The sequence below is a fragment of the Asterias amurensis genome, chromosome 18 (assembly GCF_032118995.1).
Source record: "Asterias amurensis chromosome 18, ASM3211899v1".
NCBI lineage: Eukaryota > Metazoa > Echinodermata > Asteroidea > Forcipulatida > Asteriidae > Asterias > Asterias amurensis.
In genome coordinates, this window is record NC_092665.1 from 1,589,908 (window position 1) to 1,612,389 (window position 22,482).

At 40.9% G+C, this 22,482-nt stretch overlaps 2 protein-coding genes and 1 long non-coding RNA gene across 3 annotated transcripts; 2 read left to right on the top strand and 1 right to left on the bottom strand.

The window, feature by feature from the left end:
* The first annotated feature begins 519 nt into the window (after window positions 1–519).
* LOC139950282 (uncharacterized) lies at window positions 520–6,026 on the top strand. The gene is made up of 6 exons (XM_071948903.1): window positions 520–1,219; window positions 1,523–1,694; window positions 2,093–2,373; window positions 2,660–3,245; window positions 3,598–3,918; window positions 4,529–6,026. The coding sequence occupies exons 1-6, from the start codon at window positions 727–729 to the stop codon at window positions 4,833–4,835; spliced, it is 2,160 nt and encodes a 719-aa protein (XP_071805004.1). The 5' UTR covers window positions 520–726; the 3' UTR covers window positions 4,836–6,026.
* On the bottom strand, window positions 1,123–4,630 carry LOC139950284 (uncharacterized). Its single transcript, XR_011787632.1, has 3 exons — window positions 4,506–4,630; window positions 1,645–1,752; window positions 1,123–1,251 (listed from the first exon to the last, which is right to left on the bottom strand). It is a non-coding gene; the product is annotated as an uncharacterized lncRNA (long non-coding RNA).
* Window positions 6,027–14,466: 8,440 nt separating the features above from the next.
* LOC139951088 (uncharacterized) lies at window positions 14,467–22,092 on the top strand. The gene is made up of 5 exons (XM_071949917.1): window positions 14,467–14,574; window positions 14,805–14,894; window positions 16,471–16,569; window positions 18,029–18,119; window positions 19,645–22,092. Exons 2-5 carry the CDS (start codon window positions 14,853–14,855, stop codon window positions 20,784–20,786), a joined length of 1,374 nt encoding a protein of 457 aa, XP_071806018.1. The 5' UTR covers window positions 14,467–14,574; window positions 14,805–14,852; the 3' UTR covers window positions 20,787–22,092.
* The last annotated feature ends 390 nt before the right edge of the window (window positions 22,093–22,482 follow it).

Below are 22,482 nucleotides of genomic sequence, written 5' to 3' on the forward strand. Positions count from 1 at the left end.
TCATTACCAAACGTAATATACATACCCATTGGTTTTAACTATTTGAAAACATTTCAAAAGGTCCTTAAACAATGAACATTTTGAAGTAACTTGTAGCTAAATACAGATATACTTGTTGCAAACAAGAGAGGTGGGTATTCTTAGAATTGTGCCAAAAGTGCAGTACACTCGGATACAAAGAAATAAAAACAATGTCATGTATTTTTCACAAGACGAATAGATAATAATAGTTTGAAATAAATTGTTTCCGTTTGGTACACGCCCCCCCCCCATTCTATTACCCACACTGTAATACTGCCAATATCATAACACTGCCAATTTCTGTCTTGAGATGAAACTACGTTTCAAACGACGCAGTAATGCACATCCCCATTCGCTGACTTGTAAACTCCAACTCAAGGCAGGAGTTGGTAGTTTACAGTACACAACACCTCGCTGTGCGTCGACTGGCTGAGTTTTGTAAAATAATTACTGCCCACTTTGAACTAGAGAGGGCGCTACACGCATTGACAACACATGGCGGACGGAACACGCACGTGCGAGTTGTCATCAAACAAATCGGCTAGAGAGCTAAGTATAAAAGTATTTTCAATAATAACTCTTATTGTAGGTGCAAGTTTCTGTGTGTGTGAAACTAATGTAGTGTAGCCCAACACGGCCGTAGTCCACCCATGCTAACACTGACTAACAAATGTAAAATAACAGTACGAGTAACAGAGCAAGTTGATGACAACATTCAAGTACCGGTTCTCGACAAACGAAGTGCACAAATCGAGAGGGCCCTTGCGTCCATTTTGGATGCAAAACATCGACAACTCTAGTTCGGACGAAGCCAGTTTGAAACAGTTAGATATGGAGTACTTTGCTAGCGATTCTGTTCATTCAGACGATGATGATAGTGACACTGACAGTGAAGGGATTGAGGCCAAGAAAAGTTCCAGAGCCCGGAGTAGAAAGGTAGAGCTAGAGGATGAAGGTGACTTTTCAAATCAAGATGATTCTGAAGAAGATGATGATGACCCGATCGTGACAAGTGACAAACTTGACCGTGTTCTCCACCTCCTAGAGGACACAATCGCCGAGGATCCGAACATCGAACTGCAGAGGGCTCACGAGTTCAACTGCGGATGTGTTACCTTCGATGGACAACCTTGTATTCGGCAATTCTCCGATGAAGAGATATTCGACCTTCGCATTAGCATGCAGGGGTTGAACGAAGGTAGAAACTTTGTTGATTGAACTTTGGCTGAGCTGTTGAATTGTAATAATAACAAACTGGGCTTACTCATCATAGTCATGGTATTATTACAGCCCGTCCATACAGGGATAGCTTACAATACAGTTTATTAGTTACATCGATTAAATTCTAGCTGTACCCATTGATTTTAATCCTCTTAATAGAGCACAGTCCAGGGCCTGAATATGGCTTTACTTTGTTTAATTAAGAAGTAAGAGCACATGGGTTTAGTTGGGTAAAAATGCCCCAAAAATGTAAATAATATATTTCGATGTTTCCTTTTAGGTCAGAAAGACTTGATTCTCTTGGCAATATTTCACACATCGATGAACACGAGTGAGTTGATCTTCACCAAGGGCAAAAAGAAATCAGAGTTGAAAGAGTGCATAAGATCAAGAAATATTTACCTCGTCAAGAGCTTGAGAGTTTGTGCCAGCGCCTTCAGATTTCTTCACGTGTGAGTAGATGGTTACTGGTCAATCAAGATTGACACATCCAAACTGATCATTACTTATCTGAAATTGAAAGTACGAAGTTGGAAATTATACACATTCTAAGTTCATTTTGGTTTTTACCCATACACCGATGTGAGTTAGCACTGTATACTCGGTACTTCCCCCAAGCTCTGTGAACAAAAATCACAGGCATATTACTCAGGTGGGTTTCGAACCCATGACCTTTTCAATTCTAGAGCAGTGTATAGACATTTTATATGAGACAATGCAGCGTACTCAACAAGTTTTGGTGGCCTAGCCATAGGGGTGTAGGAGGTCATGACTCTTGCTTCTCGTCACTCAAGGGTAAATTGGTACTCTCCAGACTAATGTTTCTCTTTTCCTTTAACCCTTCTTAAAGCGTTAGCAAGAACAAGGTGAGCGCCGTACAGCAGTGGTATCGGGAGCACGGCCTGACTCCCCGCCGGAAGAAGTCTGGTGGCCAAGTCGGTCCGAAACCGTTGCAATATGAGGACATCACAAGGATCTTTCGTTTCATCCAGAATTTCGCGGAGGAGCACGCTTTGGTACTCCCTAGTAGGCTACCTAGCTCTAAGGGGTCGTACCTTTCCTTGTTACCGTCCTCCCTCTCTAAGTCAGTCGTATGGAGAGACCACTACAAGGAGGCTTTGCGAGCAACAGGTACTAAACAACTTTTCAACCAGGGCGCAATTTCATAGAGCTGCTTAAGAAGAAAGTATTTCTTGTAATTTGTTTGGTGTGCCCCTTCACGGGCCTGGAATGTCTTATTGAGAGGGCAAGGCCATTTTTATTGGGCAAAGGCAACTATCGATGATAAATCTAAAAGTCTATGGGAAACTGTAGAAGGGGCACCAATGCCAAGACAAGGGGCGTGCCCTTAAGAGTGAAGTATCCAGGCCGCTGTTTGTTTTATTGATAATTGATTTTTGTTTGTTTTGTGATTTAGAGTTCAGAGCAGCTCCACTCGGTACCTTTAAGAGGTTATGGCAACAACTTTGTCCTGAAATCATCGTCGGCCTACCAACAATCGACCTCTGTCAAGAATGCCGACAAAACAACAGCCTCATTGTCAAGACGGTCAAGTGCGACGAAGACTACAAATTATCTACCGTGAGGAAGCAGTTGGCCCACCTTCAAGGTGTCAAAGTCCAGCAGGACTTATACAGGAGCCAAGTTGCAGATGCTAAACTAGTCGTCGGAAGTGGCAATATGAAGTTGGGCCGCAACGCCCCTTGCTCAAGACAGTGTGACATGCATTATTCTTTTGATTTTGGGCATCAGCTTCATTATCCGTCCAACCCCGTTCAGCCTAGCCCCCTGTACTTCCTGCAGCCCCGAAAATGCGGCTTATTCGGTGTCTGCTGTGAGGGCGTTCCCCAACAGATTAACTACCTAATCGACGAAGGGATGGCGATGACACACAGCAGTAACGCCACTATCAGCTATCTTCACCACTTCTTTGAAACGTATGGACTGGGCGAAGAAAGCCTTAGTCTGCATTGTGACAACTGCGCAGGGCAGAATAAAAGCAGGTAAAATGTCATAATTATGACGTCATTATAAGGCAACCATCTTGTCAATGTTTCCAAACTGAGGCTGGAAGTTGACCTGGTCGGGTTCCTTTTCACCTGGTATTAGTTGCCATCAGTCTAGCACACAAGGAACTGGATACAATACATGTAGCACCATGATGATGTCTATTATGAGCCAGTTCGAGTGCACACATTTAGTAACAACTCGTCAGGAAGCCTGGTCAACCTTTTGATAACCACGGAGCGCTTTGACATTGCTTTATGATTGAGGTGACTCCCACCAGATTCGAGAAGTATTTCGCAAAATAAAATGAAATGAAATAGTTAACAATTCTGTCTATTATTTTATCAGATACTTGGTTTTCTACCTCATCTGGCGTACCATCCATGGACTACACAAGAACATCTCCCTGAACTATATGGTCGCAGGCCACACCAAATTCAGCCCCGATTGGTGTTTTGGTTTACTGAAGCAGAAGTTACGCCGAAGCCCAGTGTCATGTCTTCAAGACATTGCTCGCTTGACCCATCAGAGTACTGTGTCGGAGGTGAACCTGGCCCAACTCGTCGGCAGTGAGGCACAAGAAGTTTACGTTCCGCTTTACGACTGGCAAAGTTTCTTGGGCGAGTACTTCATTCCACTCATTGGATTCAAGAAGTTTCACCAATTCCGGTTAGATTTCTGTAATTTTTGTTACTTAACTACAACAATAACTACTTTTTTATCGATTGTCTTTGGGCATCTCAAAAAGCGCTTATCATAATTTATTTCCAGACAGGCTTTTGATGGGTTTTTTAACTATGAAATCCATTTATGTACACCTGGTAAGGGTTAACTTGGTGCTGCGGCGCATTTAGCACCCATTACACGAAACACAGGGGCAAACCCCATCTCTTAGCGATAAGTGTAACTGAGTGCTCTAACAAGAATTTCACAACACCTACATTTTTATACATCCTATCAACAGGACAAAGCATTAAGTGTCTTGCTTAAGATCGCAAGTGTCAAGACTGAGACTCGAACCCACACTCTACCATCAGAAACATCAGAGCTAGAATCCATTGTGCTTGCTCGCTTGGCCCTTTACATGCAAAGTTTTTAAGGTCATTTTGCCCACCTTCCAGAAAATGGAAACAAAATGACCTCATGATTCTCAAGAAGATGACCAGAGTTGACTGGTCAAAACAAACCTGCGAGAGAGATTTCATACCACATGGTGTTACTGAAGGTTTATCTTGAATATCTAAACCTATACTCACTTCAACATTGTCTCTACTTTCAGAATTTCTTCAGAGGAACCCGGTGTGGTTTATTCGTCTCAATCCCCAACAGATCAAGAGCAAGAATTCAATCTTCTCCGTACGCCAGACACGTTCCCACCTCTGGAGTTGCCCCAGCAGACACCACCTCCTGGACTCGACGCAAGACGCCAGTGGTATCTATATGAAAAGATAAGAGAATTCTGTAGTGATGAAGGCGCAGATCATACATGCCCAAAACCCACCGTCCCAAACCCTGACTACTGCGCTGGTCTAGAGGAAATCAGCTCCACAGCGCAGAAGAAAAGAAAAGCGAATTGTAAAGTTTGAAAGGTTAGACAGGATTGGGAGAGCCGACAAAAAAGAAAGTCGCAGACGGTGTTCAAGTTTTGTTCGTGTTTTGTTAATGTTGCGTGAAGGCCCGATACTTTGTTGCCTTCATGCCCCCTGCCTTTGCATCATTGAAATGCTCCAGTAGAAATTTATATTTACCTCATAGGGTTCCATTGACCAAGGAGAAGATGTCTTGGTGCCCTTGCCCTTTCGAAAGCGAAGCACACAGGTCTGCTCTGACCATTGCATTGGTGCCCTTGAAATGCTCCAGTAGAAATTTATGATTATGTACCTCATAGGGTTCCCTTTACCAAGGAGAAAATGTCTTTGGTGCCCTTGCCCTTCCAAAAACGAACCAAACTGTACAGGCCATGCACTGGTCGTTGCCTCGGTGCCCCTAAAATGCTCCAGCAAAAATTTACAAAACCCTCAGTGGGTAGAGTGCCCTTTAACCAAGGAGAACATGCCTTGGTGCCCTTGCCCTTTCAAAATGGAAGCATACAGGCCTGTTTGTGTGTTAGTGTCAATGACATGAATCAACAAACCTCTAAAAATGTGGGCTCAATCTTCTGTGTGAGTCAAGAAAAGAAAGTAAAAAACAATGCCCAATTGTCAGTATGCAAACACATTGTCCTAAAGTTTGGTTGTAACAGCCGAAACCAGCTGTTGCGTTTTTAAGGTTTTCAGGTAAAGTTTCTCGTCTTTCAGTTAGGAAATGTTTCTTATAAAAAAACTGTTCTAGTATGAACTTCATAACCAGTATGCTTTCAAACTAAAATTTAACAATGGTGTTGTTAATCGTTACCATTTCGGTATAATACCTTTAAGTATTGAATTGTTTGTTCTTAATGAGTAAATTTGTTAGCTGAATTCAACATTGTTATCATATCATATTGACTTCTTTAAATGGTGGCAAACAAAACTGCTATCTTTGTACCCATAAATCGTTGTACCCTCTAACTTTATATGAAAGTATCTGTTTAACATTAACAATTTCCTGCATAAAGACAGTGGACACTATTGGTAGTTACTCAAAATAATTACAAGCATAAAACCTTACTTGGTAACGAGCAATGGAGAGCTGTTGATAGTATAAAACATTGTGAGAAACGGCTCCCTCTGAAGGAATGTAGTTTTTGAGAAAGAAGTAATTTTCCACGAATTTGATTTCAAGAACCCAGATTTAGAACTTGAGGTCTCGAAATCAAGCATCTGAAAGCACAGATGACAAGGGTGTTTTTTCTTTCATTATTATCTCGCAACTTCGGCGACCAATTGAGCTCAAATTTTCACAGGTTTCTTAATTTATGCATATGTTGAGATACACCAACTGTGAAGGCCAGTCTGTGACAAATACCAAAAGTGTCCAGTGTCTTCAAAAGTATTTTTTCTTGGATTGTTACTAAGCTTTTCCTGATGATTTTACTAAAACAAATTTCTTAAACAGTATATCTTTGAACAATGTTTGATCTTTATTCCGACTCACACCCTTATGTTCTGAAAACCCTATGTTTCAACAACCTCATGATTAAATTACACTCTTGGGTTAGGGTAACAAAAACTTGCTTAGCACCGACTAATATTGCTTAGCAGAAACTGATTACCAGCCAAAAGACCATAAATTCACATTGTTTTGACTGGTGCTCATCCCAATTGTTGCTTAACACAGAAATTTGCTAAGCATTATTTTCTATAAAAAAGTTTTATGAAATTGGGCACTGTTAGAAATGCATTAATGTTTATCACAGAATGTTCATTGGAAATAAATTCAAAATCATTGATTTAAAAACATTACTCAAGCTCTTTCATTGTGTTTTTTATTATTATGGCGATCCATATAAACATTTTATGTGCCCCAAAAATACTTTACAATGCTCAGTAATTTTATCCCAATTTTCCTACTGTAAGTTTTCAAAAATACTATTAAAGGCTGTGGACACTATTGGTAATCACTAAAAATAATTTGTAGCATAAAACCTCACTTGGTAACGAGTAATGGGGAGAGGTTGATAGTATAAAACATTTTGAGAAACGGCTCCCTCTGAAGTGACGTAGATTTCGAGAAAGAAGTAATTTTCCACGAATTTGATTTCGAGACCTCAAGTTTAGAATTTGAGGTTTCGAAATCAAGCATCTGAAAGCACACAACTTCGTGTGACAAGGGTGTTTTTATGTCATTCATATCTCGCAACTTCGACGACCAATTGAGCTCATTTCACAGGTTGAAAAAAATAGTTCAAAATGATTTCGTTTTACAGATATTTACAAGCATTCCTATCAACTTATTGTGAAGATTCTATTGGTAAAACGAAATAAGTGATCTCAAATAACAACAAGTTGATTTGTTTACAAGTTTGTATAAACTCTCCCTCTGAAGCCTTCATAAAACCACGGAGCTGCATGCTGTTTTTGATATGTTTTTATAAGCTATCTACAGAACGCCCCCGTCTTACAAAGTCCGTCTCGTTAAATTACAATAACGCCCTCTATTGACAAGAGCTGTCACTGTGGGCCGAAAAAGGCGCAACGATTAAAGGTTGGCCCCTACAGTTTTCCTAACGTAGTTACTAATTACAGAGTCAAGGTTCACGTCGGTGTCGCATGCAATTATGTCCTCTATGCAATACTATCCGAAGAACATTATTGCATATGCAATAATGTTCGCTGGACGGTTTTGCATATGCAATCGTGTCCGCCCGGACGCTGCTGCGTAATGCAGTTGTGTCCGCCCGGACACATTTGCATATGCAGTTGTGTCCGTAGGTTAAACGCCCTTGGTCGACAGAACACGTTCGCAATTTGTTTACAAGCTAAGTGCATGTCTTATGAATGACATGGAACATATATCGGCCGTTGGGTATTCGCTGCAATCATAAAATACGTGAATATTCATACTGCATACGTATTTTCGGGGAGTGCTTGCACACGCTCGCATGAAAAGAGGGCGCTATCAGATGAAGTGTGTACACAGTTCGCCGTTTCGGGGAGGGGAGGGGCCAGCATTTCGTGCCGCCAGACGCAGTTGGTCATCACACCTTAGTACGAAAAAGCGATTCTTCCGTCTGGAGCAATGCATTAAGAACTGACTCGGGTGTCACTTTTCACAGTACGGGCCGAAAATCATCTCACCTTAAAACATCAAGAAGCTTGATCAAACTATTCTCTTTAAATATTGTTCCAAATTAATTCTCTTTGTACACAATGGGAATAAGTAAGACCATGGAGGAATAAGACAGACACGACAACGGGCTTGTAAATAGTTCATTGTGTAAGGTGTACAAGGGAGATGTCAACAGGTTGTCTTTTTGTGATGTTGTTAAACGAAAACAACGAAAGGTTTCGAATGAGTTTTTTGGAGGACAAGTTGCTAACGGTTGGGCGCGAAAAGGACAATGAATGGAAAAGTGTGGCAAGCTAGCTATGTGCACGTGCAAGACACATCTACGGTGTGGTGGCATTCTTGTTTTCGATTGCTCAAGGATGAGGGAACTTATTGATGTTTGGCTGAGAAAGTGAAGGAACAATGAGATGAGCCGATGATGTTTTCAGTGTGTCCTTGTTATCTCAAAATGTTTCTTCAAGGAGACACTTGGTAAAGTGGTGTGTTTATACTTCTTGTGTCAGCTTCGGTGAGCATCGCACAATGAGCTCACCGTAACAACCAATGCGTAAATGCTAAACAAGCCAGGGCCCAGCTTCATAAAGCTGTTAAAATACTGCTTAGCAAACATCTTTCCCATGAGCAAGACAATTAGCGAGGCACCAGTTGCAATGGAAACTCCATATATATAATTTTTGTTTAAAGAGCTAGTGTACCCAAATGCTCAAGGCTGACAGTCAGCAACTCCAGGGCACAATAATTGAAGATTGACAGACAATCCATACAAGCAATGACAGTCAAATCTTTGAATTACGGAAAAAGTTATTGGTTTGCATTTTTAAATAAAGCATGGTAAACTTTCCCGTTTTGATAAAAGACGAGTATTCTCACAATTGGGGTGTATCCCAAAATGATATTTTTATGCATAATAAACACAATTTTGTGGAAATTTTGGCTCAATTGGTCATGGTGGCAAGGGGGAAATTAAAACGAAAGAAAAATCACAATTGTTGCAAAGAATTGTGTGCTTTCAGATGCACGAGAAAGGCTACATGCCTAAATCCTTTCTTATTTTTGTTTAACCCTAAAGGTGAACATTGGCTCTTTCTCTAATAAACTGCTTCAAAGGGGGGTGGTTTCTCACACCAATTAATAATATCAACATATCTTGTGTGCTCTTTACAAGTTAGTTGTTATGGTCATTGTAGAGTAACTCCCCTAAAACACACTCTGCGTTCTAAGAAGCATTATAAATTTTTAGAAAGTAAGACAACTCTACCTGGCAAGTAGATACTCACATGGTGTTACCGCAAAGCAAATATATATTGATACCTCACCATGCAATGCCTCAAATCCTATATAAGATTCATATAGCTGTGACTGTGCTATATTCTTATGAACATGATCCCACTGGTCAGACGCCCCATCTAGCCAAGGCAACACATCAAAAGCCGATAATAAAAGACACAAAACTGACTCAATATTTGCACGAAGGCTTAAAAGACGTCCCGGAGTAAACACTGAATACATAAGACCAGTAAACACAACAAACCAGGCTTCGATTTACAGAATGGTCGCTCTCAAAACCGCAAAAAAGTAGCGACTCCTCGAAAGAACAAATAGTTTTGGGCGTCTTCGACACTGTTGTGATTGTTTTTCGTATTGACGTGCAATAAATGACACATCTGCGAAGAAAACTGCACCGGTTCGTATTACAAGTGTCAGTCTAAACAAAACGCATCAGACTTCGCGATCGAACTGGTGCATCTATAAACGAAAAATAAAAAAATACACTCTTTAAAAACAGTGGACATTATTGGTAAATTGTCAAAGACCAGTCCTCTCACTTGGTGTCTCTCAATATGCATAAACAAATACCTGTAAAAGTTTGAGCTCAAATTGGTCGTCGAAGGGCGAACGTGTTCCGTCGTCCAAGGGCGTTTAATTTACTGCAAGGACGGTTTTGCACGAGGGCGGACACAACTGCACATGCAAATGTGTCCGGGCGGACACAATTGCGTCATGCAGCAGCGTCCGGGTGGACACGATTGCATATGCAAAACCGTCCGGCGGACATTATTGCATATGCAACCATGTCCTCCGGATAGTATTGCATAGAGGAAATAATTGCATGCGACACCGGAACAGCAGAATACTTGAGCAGCAGAATACTTGTGCAGCAACAAAGTCACGCATCACCCTGAAAACGATCACATTATATTTACACTCAACCACCCGGTTCTTTTTAGAACCAACATTACTCCAAAGGTTGTGCGACGGTAGCACCGTAAACCATCCTGACAAATCAGACATGTTTAAAGGCAATGGACACTATTGATAATGACTCAAAATAATTATTAGCATAAAACCTTATTTTGTAACAAGTAATGGGGAGAGGTTGATGGTACAAAAACATTGTGTGAAACGGTTCCCTCTGATTCCTGAAGTGCCATAGTTTTCGAGAAAGAAGTAATTTTCCACGAATTTGATTTCGAGACCTCAGATTTAGAACTCGAGGTCTCGAAATCAACCATCTAAACGCACATAACCTAGTATGTGACAATGGTGTTTTTTCTGTCATTATTGTCTCGCAAGTTCGATGACCGATTGAGCTCAAACTTTCACAAGTATGTTATTTTATGCATAATATGTTGAGAAACTGTGAAGGCTAGTCTTTGACAATAATTACCAAGTCTCCACTGCCTTTAAACCAGTCATAACTCCAACCTTTACACAGGTCAAAGTCAAGAGTTTTTATTTTAGCATCGATAGCTTCCTCACTTTTAACGGCAATCAAACACCCAAAGGTTATCAATAAAGTGAACAATCCCTTCGAACCATCGCCAATCGATTGGTTGTTCTAGTAGTTCCCACGCTTTTGAACAAAGCGTTGTGCCTGACATGCGTTTGAGGACAATTAATTTGGTGTCGCCCAATAATCATTCCGATAGTGAAGGAATGTTTCTCCGATGCTCATTAATTATAAAGGTGCGTAAAGGTCGAAGTGTCTCACTAATGGTGTTGGAATGAAACAGATAAAAATGGCACTGGTTGGTTTAAAGGGTACATTACAGTCTGTTGAAAAACACCAATAAGGTTTGGAGGTACCTCCATGGTTAACACACATCGGTGAAAATGGGTAAAACAAAAATAAAATACTCTTATCCCCGATGCAAATCCGATGAAAATGTAACATTTACCAACAACAACAACAACAACAACAGTTTTTTTGACAAGATGAGTTTCATTTTAAATTGAGAGTGACAACATTTTGCATTTTCTTTTTTAAAAAGTCACCATCAAAATTGACTCGGGATGGAAGAATGGCAAAACCAAAGTTGGTTGAAAATGGCACTTAAACAACTTCCAAGTACTGACCCAGAAGCTCATAAAAACTGGTTCCGTTTCAAGATGCTTTATTGTTCATGTGCTTGCGAGGTGCGTAGGGGAGGAGGACTATTTTTCTTCCTCCGTGGTGGTAAGGTGTTTACCCCCCCCCCACCCCCAATTGTATCATTTCACTGTGTTCTGATGAGAAACAGGAAATCTTTAGAGGATGGGGGGGGGGGGGACTTTACAAGATGAAAGGTGTGTGGGACAATTTGGTAGAAGACCCTCTGCTACATATCACGCATGGGTAAAAGAAACAATTGACAAATCTTTGTGCCCCGTAAAAGTTTACTCTTGTTTCGGCGCTGGCAAGTATGCCCTGTGCCAAGTATTATACACTGCAAAAAACTGTGGTGTAAAGTTTACAGCATGGGTATTGTTACAATAAGTAAAGAAAAGAAAAAAAGAAAAAAAAAAGAGAAAACCTGAAAATAACATCAAGGTAAATTGTGTAAGAAGAAATTAGTGTAGGCCTAATTTTAACACATGTAAATTTGATCCTTTTTTTTATTTTTTCAACCCAACTATGGTGTAAAATTTTAACCCCCAGTTTTTGCAGTGTACGTTTAAGGAAATCTCTCTCTATATCAATAATATTCAGACTGGCACGGTCTATACAGACAACAAAGGCACAGATGTCCTTGATATTCTTGATTGTTTTAAATTATTTATAGCAAACTTTAAGTATGTGTAGAGCAAGGATGAAACACGGGTAAACTGGGGGTTCTGTGGTCGATTTCACAAAGATATTCATATTAGGACTAGTTAGGACTCTTAAAGGCAGTGGACACTTTTGGTAATTACTCAAAATAATTATTATCATAAAACCTTTCTTGGTGACGAGTAATGGGGAGAGGTTGATGGTATAAAAACAATGTGAGAAACGGCTCCCTCTGAAGTGCCATAGTTTTCGAGAAAGAAGAAATTTTCCACGAATTTGATTTCGAGACCTCAGATTTAGAACTTGAGGTCTCGAAATCAACCATCTAATAACATACACAACTTCGTGTGACAAGGGTGTTTTTTATGTCATTCATTATTATCTCGCAAGTTCGATGACCGATTGAGCTCAATTTTTCACAGGTTTGTTATTTTATGCATGTGTTGAGATACACCAACTGTGAAGGCTAGTCTTTGACAATTACCAATAGTGTCCACTGCCTTTAATAGGAGTTTTTACAAACTTGAGGCTAGTCCGATGCTAAGTTAGATCATAGCGTAAGGACAGAGATCTGTCCTTACGCTATGGTTAGATCGTCCCCACTCGAGATAAGACTAGTCTTAGCTCTGTGTGAAACCCATCCCTGGATACCAGTAAAACAAACAAGAGCTAACATCTAAATTGCTACATAAGAACTTTGGATGACCCCGGTGCACAAAACCAAAGTCTCATAAAATAATAAGCTGGGTATACAATCGCATATATAAAAACGAAACTACGAGGAGAACCATAACGACTAGGCAACGTCGACCCGGTAGCTATGCCGTAATGTTTGCCTTTCCCACGGTATTGTAGTCGATAGTTAAGATAACCAAAGGGCCCTTCAAGGGTATTACCTGTACGTACACAGGTGTGCAGAGTAATCAACTAGCCCCGTAGAGAGGCGGGGCCTTGATCCGGGTTCGCCTTTCTAACCCGTAGCTACCTGGTGCCGGGTTCGTAACATGGTAACAGAGAGGCTAAAATAAACAATGACCACCTCTTAAAGTGACACTTATGTAAGAATCAAGTATTTTTTGACTCCTCACGACACTAACTAAAAGGATGATGGTAGAGTGGGTTTTATTTCAATGAAAGGACTTGCCGTTACTTGCCATTGTTGCCCCCTATTGTTTTATCTATTGTCTTAATGTTTGTGCCCTTTTTACCGTATGGGGGGGGGGGGGTCCTGTATGTATAAGGATCTCGTGCTATCATTTTGTGGATTGCGATTCCTCGCTTTTTACCTATTTATTTCATCGATTCGGGGGGGGGGGGTGTATGTGACGAAAGCGAGGCTCATGGATACTGTTATAGAGCTGACAGGCCCATTGCTAGCAAGAGTTTAAATCACTGTTTAATATAGTTGTTGATCATGACGTCACTATTGGCAGTGGGTGGTTTGTTCCTCGTTTTCAAGCTAAAGTTACAGTTAATTTTGATTTTTACAACTGTTGATTTGTGTCGTCTATTACAATGTTTTTAGTATCTTGCACATGCTACCGCCTTGATTTTGGTTACATTAATTTAATTGACTAAATTGTAATTGTTTCTTTTCAGTTCACATTTACAAGAGAAGGAAGGATACATCACTGACCAAAAATGCAAGTAGCAATTTGGATTTTGCTTGTAGGATTGCCGAGCAAGCTACCGAAAAGGTCATTTTCGAAACCTAACTGAAACTTGCCCAATCCACCTTCGAATGTAACAGCTTGTAAAACTGTCACTTTACGAAGTGAGCTTTTTGGCACACATGACTATAGAATTGTCAATTGTGTTGTTGTTATTTTCCCCCATTCGGATTACAATTAAAGTAGGGACGATAACAATGTGTTCATAGCTTCCACCCCATAGGAACACATTGCCGAAAAGCAGTACCAAGTAGTACCAAAAACAACTTCAAGGAATTCCAACCGCGAATTCCTTTACACGGAAAAATCAGAGCCTCCACTCTCTCGCGCCGTATAACCGGCTAACCTTTCCACCAGAAAGATTACTTGGCTCTCACAGGGATTAAGGAAGCAGACTTTAGATTTTAATCCCCGGATTTGCGAAGTTTATCTCAATTCTAACGGTTGACAGTCTACTAGCTGCCTGGGGGTTCACTCTGTACATTGAGCAAGAGCCAAGCCACGGGCCGGTAAACTCCAAAGACTCCAGTTGCCACGCTCGAATGATCACAACAATAGCCCGGGCGCGTGCATTACCACAGGTACGCTGCCAACAAACCAAGGCCTAACACCTGTGCCGAAACAAACAACACGGCATTGTTATAAAGCCATTGATAAAACCATGTCGCCACAAAAACCTTGGACGAATCAGAAGCGGCGTTGTTGAGCCACTTGGAGACACGCTGATCCACTATCGACCAATCACGAGCCGCGACTCTCGCACGTGCGGTTGAGACGGGTTTTTTTTTCTTCTTTTCTTTTTCGGCTGCTCTTGTTTCGGCCTTGCGTGTGGCCAAATCAGCCCTGATACCGTGAATGCGTAGGAATTCAGGTAGAGCGAAGCGTGGGAAAAGTCGTCAGCCTGACTTCACACGGGTAAGATTTGGAAAGACAGGGGCTCGTGAAAGAACCTTTGGTTTTAGGGGAGGCCGTCGTGTGGGCCAACGGCACGCACTCTTTTATTCGCACCGCTCACTCGTGGTAGAAACCTGTGACCACATTCCGATACATGGTGGAGATCATGTGAATCACTTTTCAAGTAAATAATATTACCACCCCGGCACCAAAATTATGTTTTGAAAACTGGGTGTTAAATATTTATTCAGGGAAAATCAACTAGATGACAACTCCTGGAGTTGATGAGTTGATGAACGATGGCAGCGGACAAGACGTCGAAAAGTCAGGAGAAACGAAAGGTAATCCTTTTATTTTTCTTCAACATTTAAACCTAATTATTTCGTGTTGATTTTGGGAGGGGGTCGCTGTTTTAAGTTTTTTAATCGATAAATCTCATCCCAAATCGTGGACTCGAATTAATCATGGAACAACTTAATTGATAACTGTAAAGTATGAATTTGCAAAATTCAATTTTCTGAAACAGCTGTATGTTATTACAAAGACAGGTGTCAGTCGCGTGCTTAAATTACGAGTCTTGTAGTACGAGAAGCATAAAACGATTTAACAGCCTCAGTCCCTAAATGACTTCACTCACTTTAGTTATGTGACAAGGACCTGTCATGAGAAAAGTCAGAAATTCCATGAGAATAGACCTATTTTAATTGGCCCCCAAGGCCAACCCTAGACAGGGGAAAGGTGGCGGCATTCTACGGTCCGACCCATAACACTTCCTCAGTTTGGATAAATTTCTAGACAAGCTGGGACCACTAATTTCTTTTGAGTCACTGGGCAACGTTATACCCGTAAAACCGTCTCTGCTTTTGTAGACATTATCTTGTGGAGATTTTAGGAATATTTAATCTTAAATTGGAGAAATAAATTAACTGAAACTGTTAGCTAACCTGATTAATAGACCACTAAAACAGGACCACCCTAAAAATGTAAACATGTATCACCATTCTGCCAAAACATGATAATCATCGGTGTTGAATATTGCATATTTAATATTATATAGTGACTGACTCGTGTTACCTTTTGTCTTAATATATTTTCCTTTTTATTATTTGTGTTTCAAGATTCCATTAACACTATTTTGATTAATTAATCAGTTAATTAATGAATAATTTTTGCACTTCGACGAGCTCAATTCTTAATTTATAGTTGTTTACTTTCTCATTAAAGATAATAATTCACAGAATCCTTACTACAGGGATATACTAACTTAATTAAGGTCTGGGCCTGGGCCCAATTTCATAGAGCTGCTAAGCACAAATATTTGCTTAGCATGAAATTTCTTCCTTGATAAAAACATGATTACCAACCAAATTTCCGTATGTTGCATATTACTTGTTACTGGTATTCAGCTGATGTTTGCTCATCCCGAAAATCATGTGGAAATATACGGTTGGTAATCCTGTTTTTATCAAGGAAGAAATTTCATGCTGAGCAACTGTTTGTGTTTAGCAGCTCTATGAAATAGGGCCCTGGTCATGGCTTTGGGGTCCTTCAAAAGTTTCACATCCATAGACTTCCGGATTTTTCAATGGCAAAATGAAAATGGCCTTGCGCTCTGATTGGGTACTTATAGAAAATATTAATGAAAGAAAAAGGGGGAAAGGGCTTTCATTGTGTGTGCTTTCAGATGTCTGATAGGCTTCTCCTCATGTCTGAAGTCTTTCTCAGTTTCAAATATTATTTTGTGAGAAATTACCTCTTTCTAAAAAACTACGTTACTTCAGAGGGAGTCGTTTCTCACAATGCTTTATACTGCCAACATCTATTCGTTGCTCGTTACCAAGGAGGCTTTTATTCTATTATTTTGAGTAATGACCAGGTTCTTTAAATGTGTTTATCTCTACTCCTTATGTTGATTAGTCTTCCAAGCCGTTGATGGAGAAAAGGAGACGGGCCCGCATCAACGAGTGTCTATCTAAGCTTCAATCTATTCTAGAGGTAGTCAATGGTCATTCAGAGGTAATTGCGTTTAAATTATTCATATACCATAATTCAACAAATAGCTGTTATTAAGGTAGCGGCCAGGCCCCTATGCTTCGTTTTTGAAAGGGCAGGGGCACTAAGGGACTTTTTCATTGTGGCACCATGACGAAATTGTGGGCAGAGGATTTCAAGGGCACCAAGGATGACCAGAGGGAACGGAGGTTATTGCCTCCAGGCTTGAGTATCATATACCAGGGCCAAATTTCATTGAGCCGCTTCGGCACAGAAAGTAAGCTAAGCATAACAAAAGTGTGCTAACCGCAACTGGAAAACCAGCCTACACTTTCTGACTGGTATCATGCTTATTTCTGCTTAGCAGCAAAATAAACCACACAAATTTTCTGATTAAGCACAACAGGTAGCTATTACAACAACATTGAGGCCTCGGATACGGAGGTAGTATTTGCAAACAAAACGGGGCAAACGACAACTTGCTAAGCAACAAGTGAGTGGGATATAACCCTAACATGTTTGCTGGTTAGCCGTAGCTATTACTGCTACGACAAGTAGTCCGCCACTTTACACGTTAACCTTTACACGACATTTGTTGATTTTATACAGTATCTATTTCGGGTCATTACAAAAAGTATACACTCCTTTAAAGTGGATTCCATGTAGTTTATTCACCTTTGTGACTTGTTGATTTTAGGTCTCACCTTATGAGGTCATTATACATGCCTCTCAAAAAGATCACACTGTTGGTAAAGTCAAGGCCCGGTGCTTATAAAACCGATAACCTCACACGCAATAACGAAACATGAGTTTTTGAAGGCTGAGCAAAGATTCGATTTGGTGGTTCAAGGTTTTGGGATTTGTTTCAATTCTCCAGACAGGTACCACAAATTGATTACAATTTTCAGTACATGAATATGGCATAAATATTATGTAGGGCCTAATGACGGTGCATATATATATAAACACGAACAAAGGAAACAAATGGTTGAACAAAGATTCGATTTGGTGGTTCAAGATTGGGATTTGTTTTTCAATTCTACAGATATGGGTAGTAAATAAATTGATTACAATATACAGTACATATAGTAACAATATTTTTGAAGGCCTCTCAAAAAAAAAAAAATTCTCGCTGTTGGTAAAGTAAATACAACCGACAACCTCTCAGTCTCACGCTATGAAACATGAATTCATGAAGGTTTAACAAAGATTTGATTTGGTGGTTTTGGTGCCCGATACGCTTCGTTTTAAAAGGGCAAGGGCACCAAGGCATGTTCCCCTTGTGAAGGGCATTACTACTGTATCATTTCAAGGGCACCAAGGCAATGACCAGGGGGCATGGAGGCGATCGTCTTCATTGCCTCCGTAATGTATCAGTCCAGGCGGTTCATAATTACCGAACACAGTTTCAGAGATTAGCATATTTATCTTTACTCGAAGCCTATTGGTTCATAGTGCTCTACCCTCATGTTTTATTCAACAGACGCCCGGTGGTCATTCAAAAAGAGAGAAGGCTGAGATCCTTGAGCAGACTGTTCAGCTGGTAAAACACCTCCGACAGCAAGAACAAGGAGGTACAATTACATGTGTTTTTTTTGTGTGTTTTTTTTGACAGTCTGTCGCTTTGATTTTCCCCTTAAAGTGGGCCTTTGGGAATGTCTAACTTGATGTTTGTGTCACCTTAGTATACGGTATACGTTTGGTAATGATTCAGCTTTGGATGTATTGCAATTATGCCGACCCCCCCCCCCCAAAAAAAAAAAAAAAAAAAAAAAAAAAAAAAAATGCATATCACGAGCGTTCCCCCCCCCCCTCACCCCAATAGCCTATGTCGCCGTCTGGCTCAAGTGTTTTTGCCCCTTAACCTTTTCAGTGACTAAAGCCAGCAGGACCAGTCAGTTCTGACTGAAGGGGTTTTTTGGCCAGCGGACCACAAGGGGAACCGTTGCAATAGAAGTGTCCTCTAAATAGTAAATGAAATTCCAGGCCTGCGTTTATTATTGAAAAATCACACAAAACTAATATAAAGAACTACAGTTATATATTGCCCCTGTCAAAGTTTGCTAAATCTAAATCACGTACCCTCTCAAAATGACCAACACGCTCCAAACGACACGTGGGATTTAAACGGGTATTAATTTATCATGGATTGATCGAGGGACCAGAGATTTGTTTGCCAATCTTTCTTGATTACAAACCTTAATCCACGATTAGTAGATAACGGAATGTTCTACACACTTGAGGAATTGAGGATAGGCACTAACCTAGACTTGATTCAAGTCCCATTCTCGTGTGAGAGGTCCCTAAGCTATTACCTCAACCATGCCTCAACTTACTATATAACAACACGTAGCATACACAGTACAGTGCGCACTCGCCGTCAAAATGTGGTCCAGGTTTTTTTCTGGGGATGGCACGGGATTGGGACTTGAGTCAAGTCTAGCACTAACCCTCTGCACGAGTCCAGACAACAAAATCAGAGTCGTTGTGTGACTTCAGTTGGAATATCGTCGGCTCCTCAGTGCTTAAAAGGCACTTTACACGTTGTCAAAGACCAGTATTCTCACTTGGTGTATCCCAACATGCATAAAATACCCAAAAATAACAATAAATTTGGACTCAATTGGTGATTGAGAAAATGAAAGAAAAAACACCCTTGATGCATAATGTGTGTTCTTTCAGATGCTTGAAAAAGGCTTCTGACCCAAAGTGTTTTATTATTTGGGTTGAGAAATTTATACATGTACCTCTTTCTCAAAAACTAGTATACGTTACTGCAGAGGGAGCCGTTTCTCACAATGTTTTATACTATCAACAGCTCTCCATAGCTCGTTACCAAATATGAAGCTTTTTTGGTAAAAAGTGTTTTGAGTATTACCAAATAGTGTCCAAGGTCTTTTGTCTGGGGGAAAGCGTCCCCTGATGTACCGGTGTTCAGCAATACTTATTAAATACATTATAATGGTCGCAAGCAGAACTCACATGTCCAACGAAAGAAAATGTGTGAGGTGTTAAAGGTGTCACCATGGAGAAAGAAATAGATGGTGTCACCATGTTCACTCTCAATACGTTTTTTGTATTATTTTAATTTTGACACAGGGCAGACACGTGAGGTCCTCCCAATTGCACAATACAGGGCTGGATTCAACGAGTGCCTGAATGAAGTCAGCCGATTTATGGACGTCAACGAGCGCGCCCTCAACGCCGAAACACGAGCAGGACTTCTCAACCACCTTGCCTCATCGATGCAGACGCCGGCCTCCGCGCCGCCGGCCTCGCCGAGTAACGGTGTCGGCACGGGGAGCAGTGGGTGGAACACCGGACAGTTTGTGCAGCAGAGTCCGAGGAAAGCGACACTACCAGAGGAACGGGTGGATGGTCGGGGCGTGGGGCGCCGTGGAAGCACGGTTGTCCAGCCGGTGAATCCCATGCCGCCACCTGACGCTGTGACCCCCTCACACGCTGGTGCAGCGTCAGCTTCAAACTATCCTACACGAATCTCTTCATCAAACAACCCAACATTACCACCGACGCAGCAGCACCCTCTCAGGATGGTCCAGCCGCAGAAATCACCCGTTATTATCCCTGCCTCACAGGGGGTGGCACTACCGATAAATCTACAGTCGCCACCAGCGGGTCATGTGGCTGTGGTCCTACCGGCACACTTACTGGGTTCATTCGTCGGTGGGCAGGTTGCCACTGGTCAACTTATTCCCTTATATCAGCAACAGGGTAGCGCCCCCGTCGCCAGTCAACGGGCACCGAGCTCAGAGTTGGTGACCATTCCGCCAGGGTCTAGTGCAATGTTCGTCCCTACACCTGGGAACAATCGCGATGTGAATCACGTCGATCCCACCGTCGGCTCTTCTTCAAACAGCAGGGGAGGTCGTGTGTTCGTAGCACCCAGCCCAGTTCCCGGATGTTCTCCCAACATGGGGTCAACCAGTGTAAGAATTGAGTCCTCTGCCCTGGCTAACCCAGAAAGACGGGTACCAGTAGCTACGAACCCACCAATCACGCCGTCGGGTGTGGAAACAATGGCCGCCAAAGGCACCCCTGAGCACGGCATCATCTACGCACCAGCATCACTACCTATGCAGTTCTACGTTGCGCCCTCTGCGTACGGTGCGGTAAGTGGCCCATTCCCGAATGGGCTCGCCTTAGCGAATCCGCCATCTTTGGCTTTGGATGCCATTGGAGGTCATTGGAGGCCATGGGGCTTAGAGCAGAATCAAAGATAAACATGGCCCAGGAAAAGGACTTAACTCGAAAAGTTTCCAAAATTTGAAATCAGTAATCCGTCCAGTCCTTATTGTTTCAAATTAAAAAAAAAAAATGTATGCCGATCTTTATTATGAAATTGATTTTAGTTTTTATAGTTTTATATCAGTATGATTTGCCGAGGTGTGTTAAAGAAAATCCGTAAGCTGTCAACGTTTACGCGATTGTTTTTGGGTATCCTAAAACCGTGTACACTTTCGTTAAAAGAAAATACTTGGCAGCCGAACCAAATTTATGGGTTTCTGAACAGAAAATGCGTAAATTTCCATAAAAAGTGGACATTATTATAACTATGTTTGAAAGTTAATGCAGTTTTGTTTTTCTTTTTGCTTTAAAAACCCACGGATATATTCCAAGTAGATAATAATTTATAAAAACAATACATTCCGCACTCTATTGCAATTCCAAGATTTTACAAACCGATTAAAGTTAAATTAAAAACAAACTTTCCTCCTTGTTTTCAAAGTTCAGTTCGACTATGTACGGGGGAAAAGGCATGCACTTGTGTGCGTAAAGTTCTCACGTTTAGTGAAATAATTAGAGGTGAAATAATAACAACAACAGAGGGCGCTACAATAGAGCTTATCACAAAAATACTGGGTATACGTGCGCTGTATGCGTTGATTGAGGGGCATGGTGGTCTAGCTAGCGCTCAAATTTGATCCCTAGCTAGACCAGCATGCACCTCGTTCAACAGATAGCGGTTACGCAATGGGTATTATTTGAGAAAAGGTCTGTGGACTTACTTGTTTGTGATAACTTTATAATGGACTCGTCAGACTGTACACACGCAGCTTTGTGTTGCAGTCACTCTGTGGACATTCTTTTCATATGTACACTTTAGGAAGTTCCTGTTCTTTTACACTGTAAAAAACACTTTGTGGATGTGTGTATATTATCTACAGTGTTTCAAGTCAATACATTATGTGGACCTCGCTCGAAAACCAAGACGCTCATGAGTAACATACGGTAATTTACGACTAACCATTCCTTTGATTTAGATTTAATTTAAAAGTACACTAAGTAATTTGATTATATTAATCGGACGTTGATTGGAAAATTGTGTTTGGAAACGAAAAACGCCCTCTCTCGTCAAAATGATTTTTCCGATGCTTGCTGTGGTTGACTGCTGTGCAGTGAAATGTTTTCTTATTTTTATCAAATCTATATTAACTTTACGCAACTCAGTTTCTTCTATTTCAGATAATTTATCAAATCGTTCTATTTTTCTGTAATATCATATCATTATAAAAGAGATACTAACAAACGAAAAAAGTATAAATAAAAGTTATATACAAATCAGAATAGTGTGTAGTTGAGTGTTGTTGAGATAGTTGGCCAGCAGGACCATGGTCAAATTTCATAGAGCTGCTAAGCACAACAATTTGCTTAGCATGACATTATTCCTGCCTTGATAAACAAAGGTTTATTAACCAAATTTCTATTTTGTTACATATTGCTTGTTTACTGGTATTCAGCTGTTGTTTGCTTATCCTGAAAATCACATGAAATTTGGTTGGTACTCCTGTTTTTATCGAAGTCAAAAATGTCATGCTAAGCAAATTTTTGTGCTTAGCAGTTCTATGAAATTGGGCCCATGTCATTTCATTAGTGAATGAAACGAGCCGCTGTGCTCGTTCCAGCCTAGACTTGATT

Excerpts from the sequence above, each read along its gene's own strand:
- LOC139950282 (XM_071948903.1), top strand. The coding sequence starts at position 727 with ATGACAACATTCAAGTACCGGTTCTCGACAAACGAAGTGCACAAATCG. Across the intron at positions 1,220-1,522 it reads CATGCAGGGGTTGAACGAAG|GTCAGAAAGACTTGATTCTC; the intron begins GTAGAAACTTTG and ends GTTTCCTTTTAG. Across the intron at positions 3,919-4,528 it reads AAGAAGTTTCACCAATTCCG|AATTTCTTCAGAGGAACCCG; the intron begins GTTAGATTTCTG and ends CTCTACTTTCAG.
- LOC139951088 (XM_071949917.1), top strand. The coding sequence starts at position 14,853 with ATGGCAGCGGACAAGACGTCGAAAAGTCAGGAGAAACGAAAG. Across the intron at positions 16,570-18,028 it reads TAGTCAATGGTCATTCAGAG|ACGCCCGGTGGTCATTCAAA; the intron begins GTAATTGCGTTT and ends TTTATTCAACAG. Across the intron at positions 18,120-19,644 it reads CCGACAGCAAGAACAAGGAG|GGCAGACACGTGAGGTCCTC; the intron begins GTACAATTACAT and ends ATTTTGACACAG.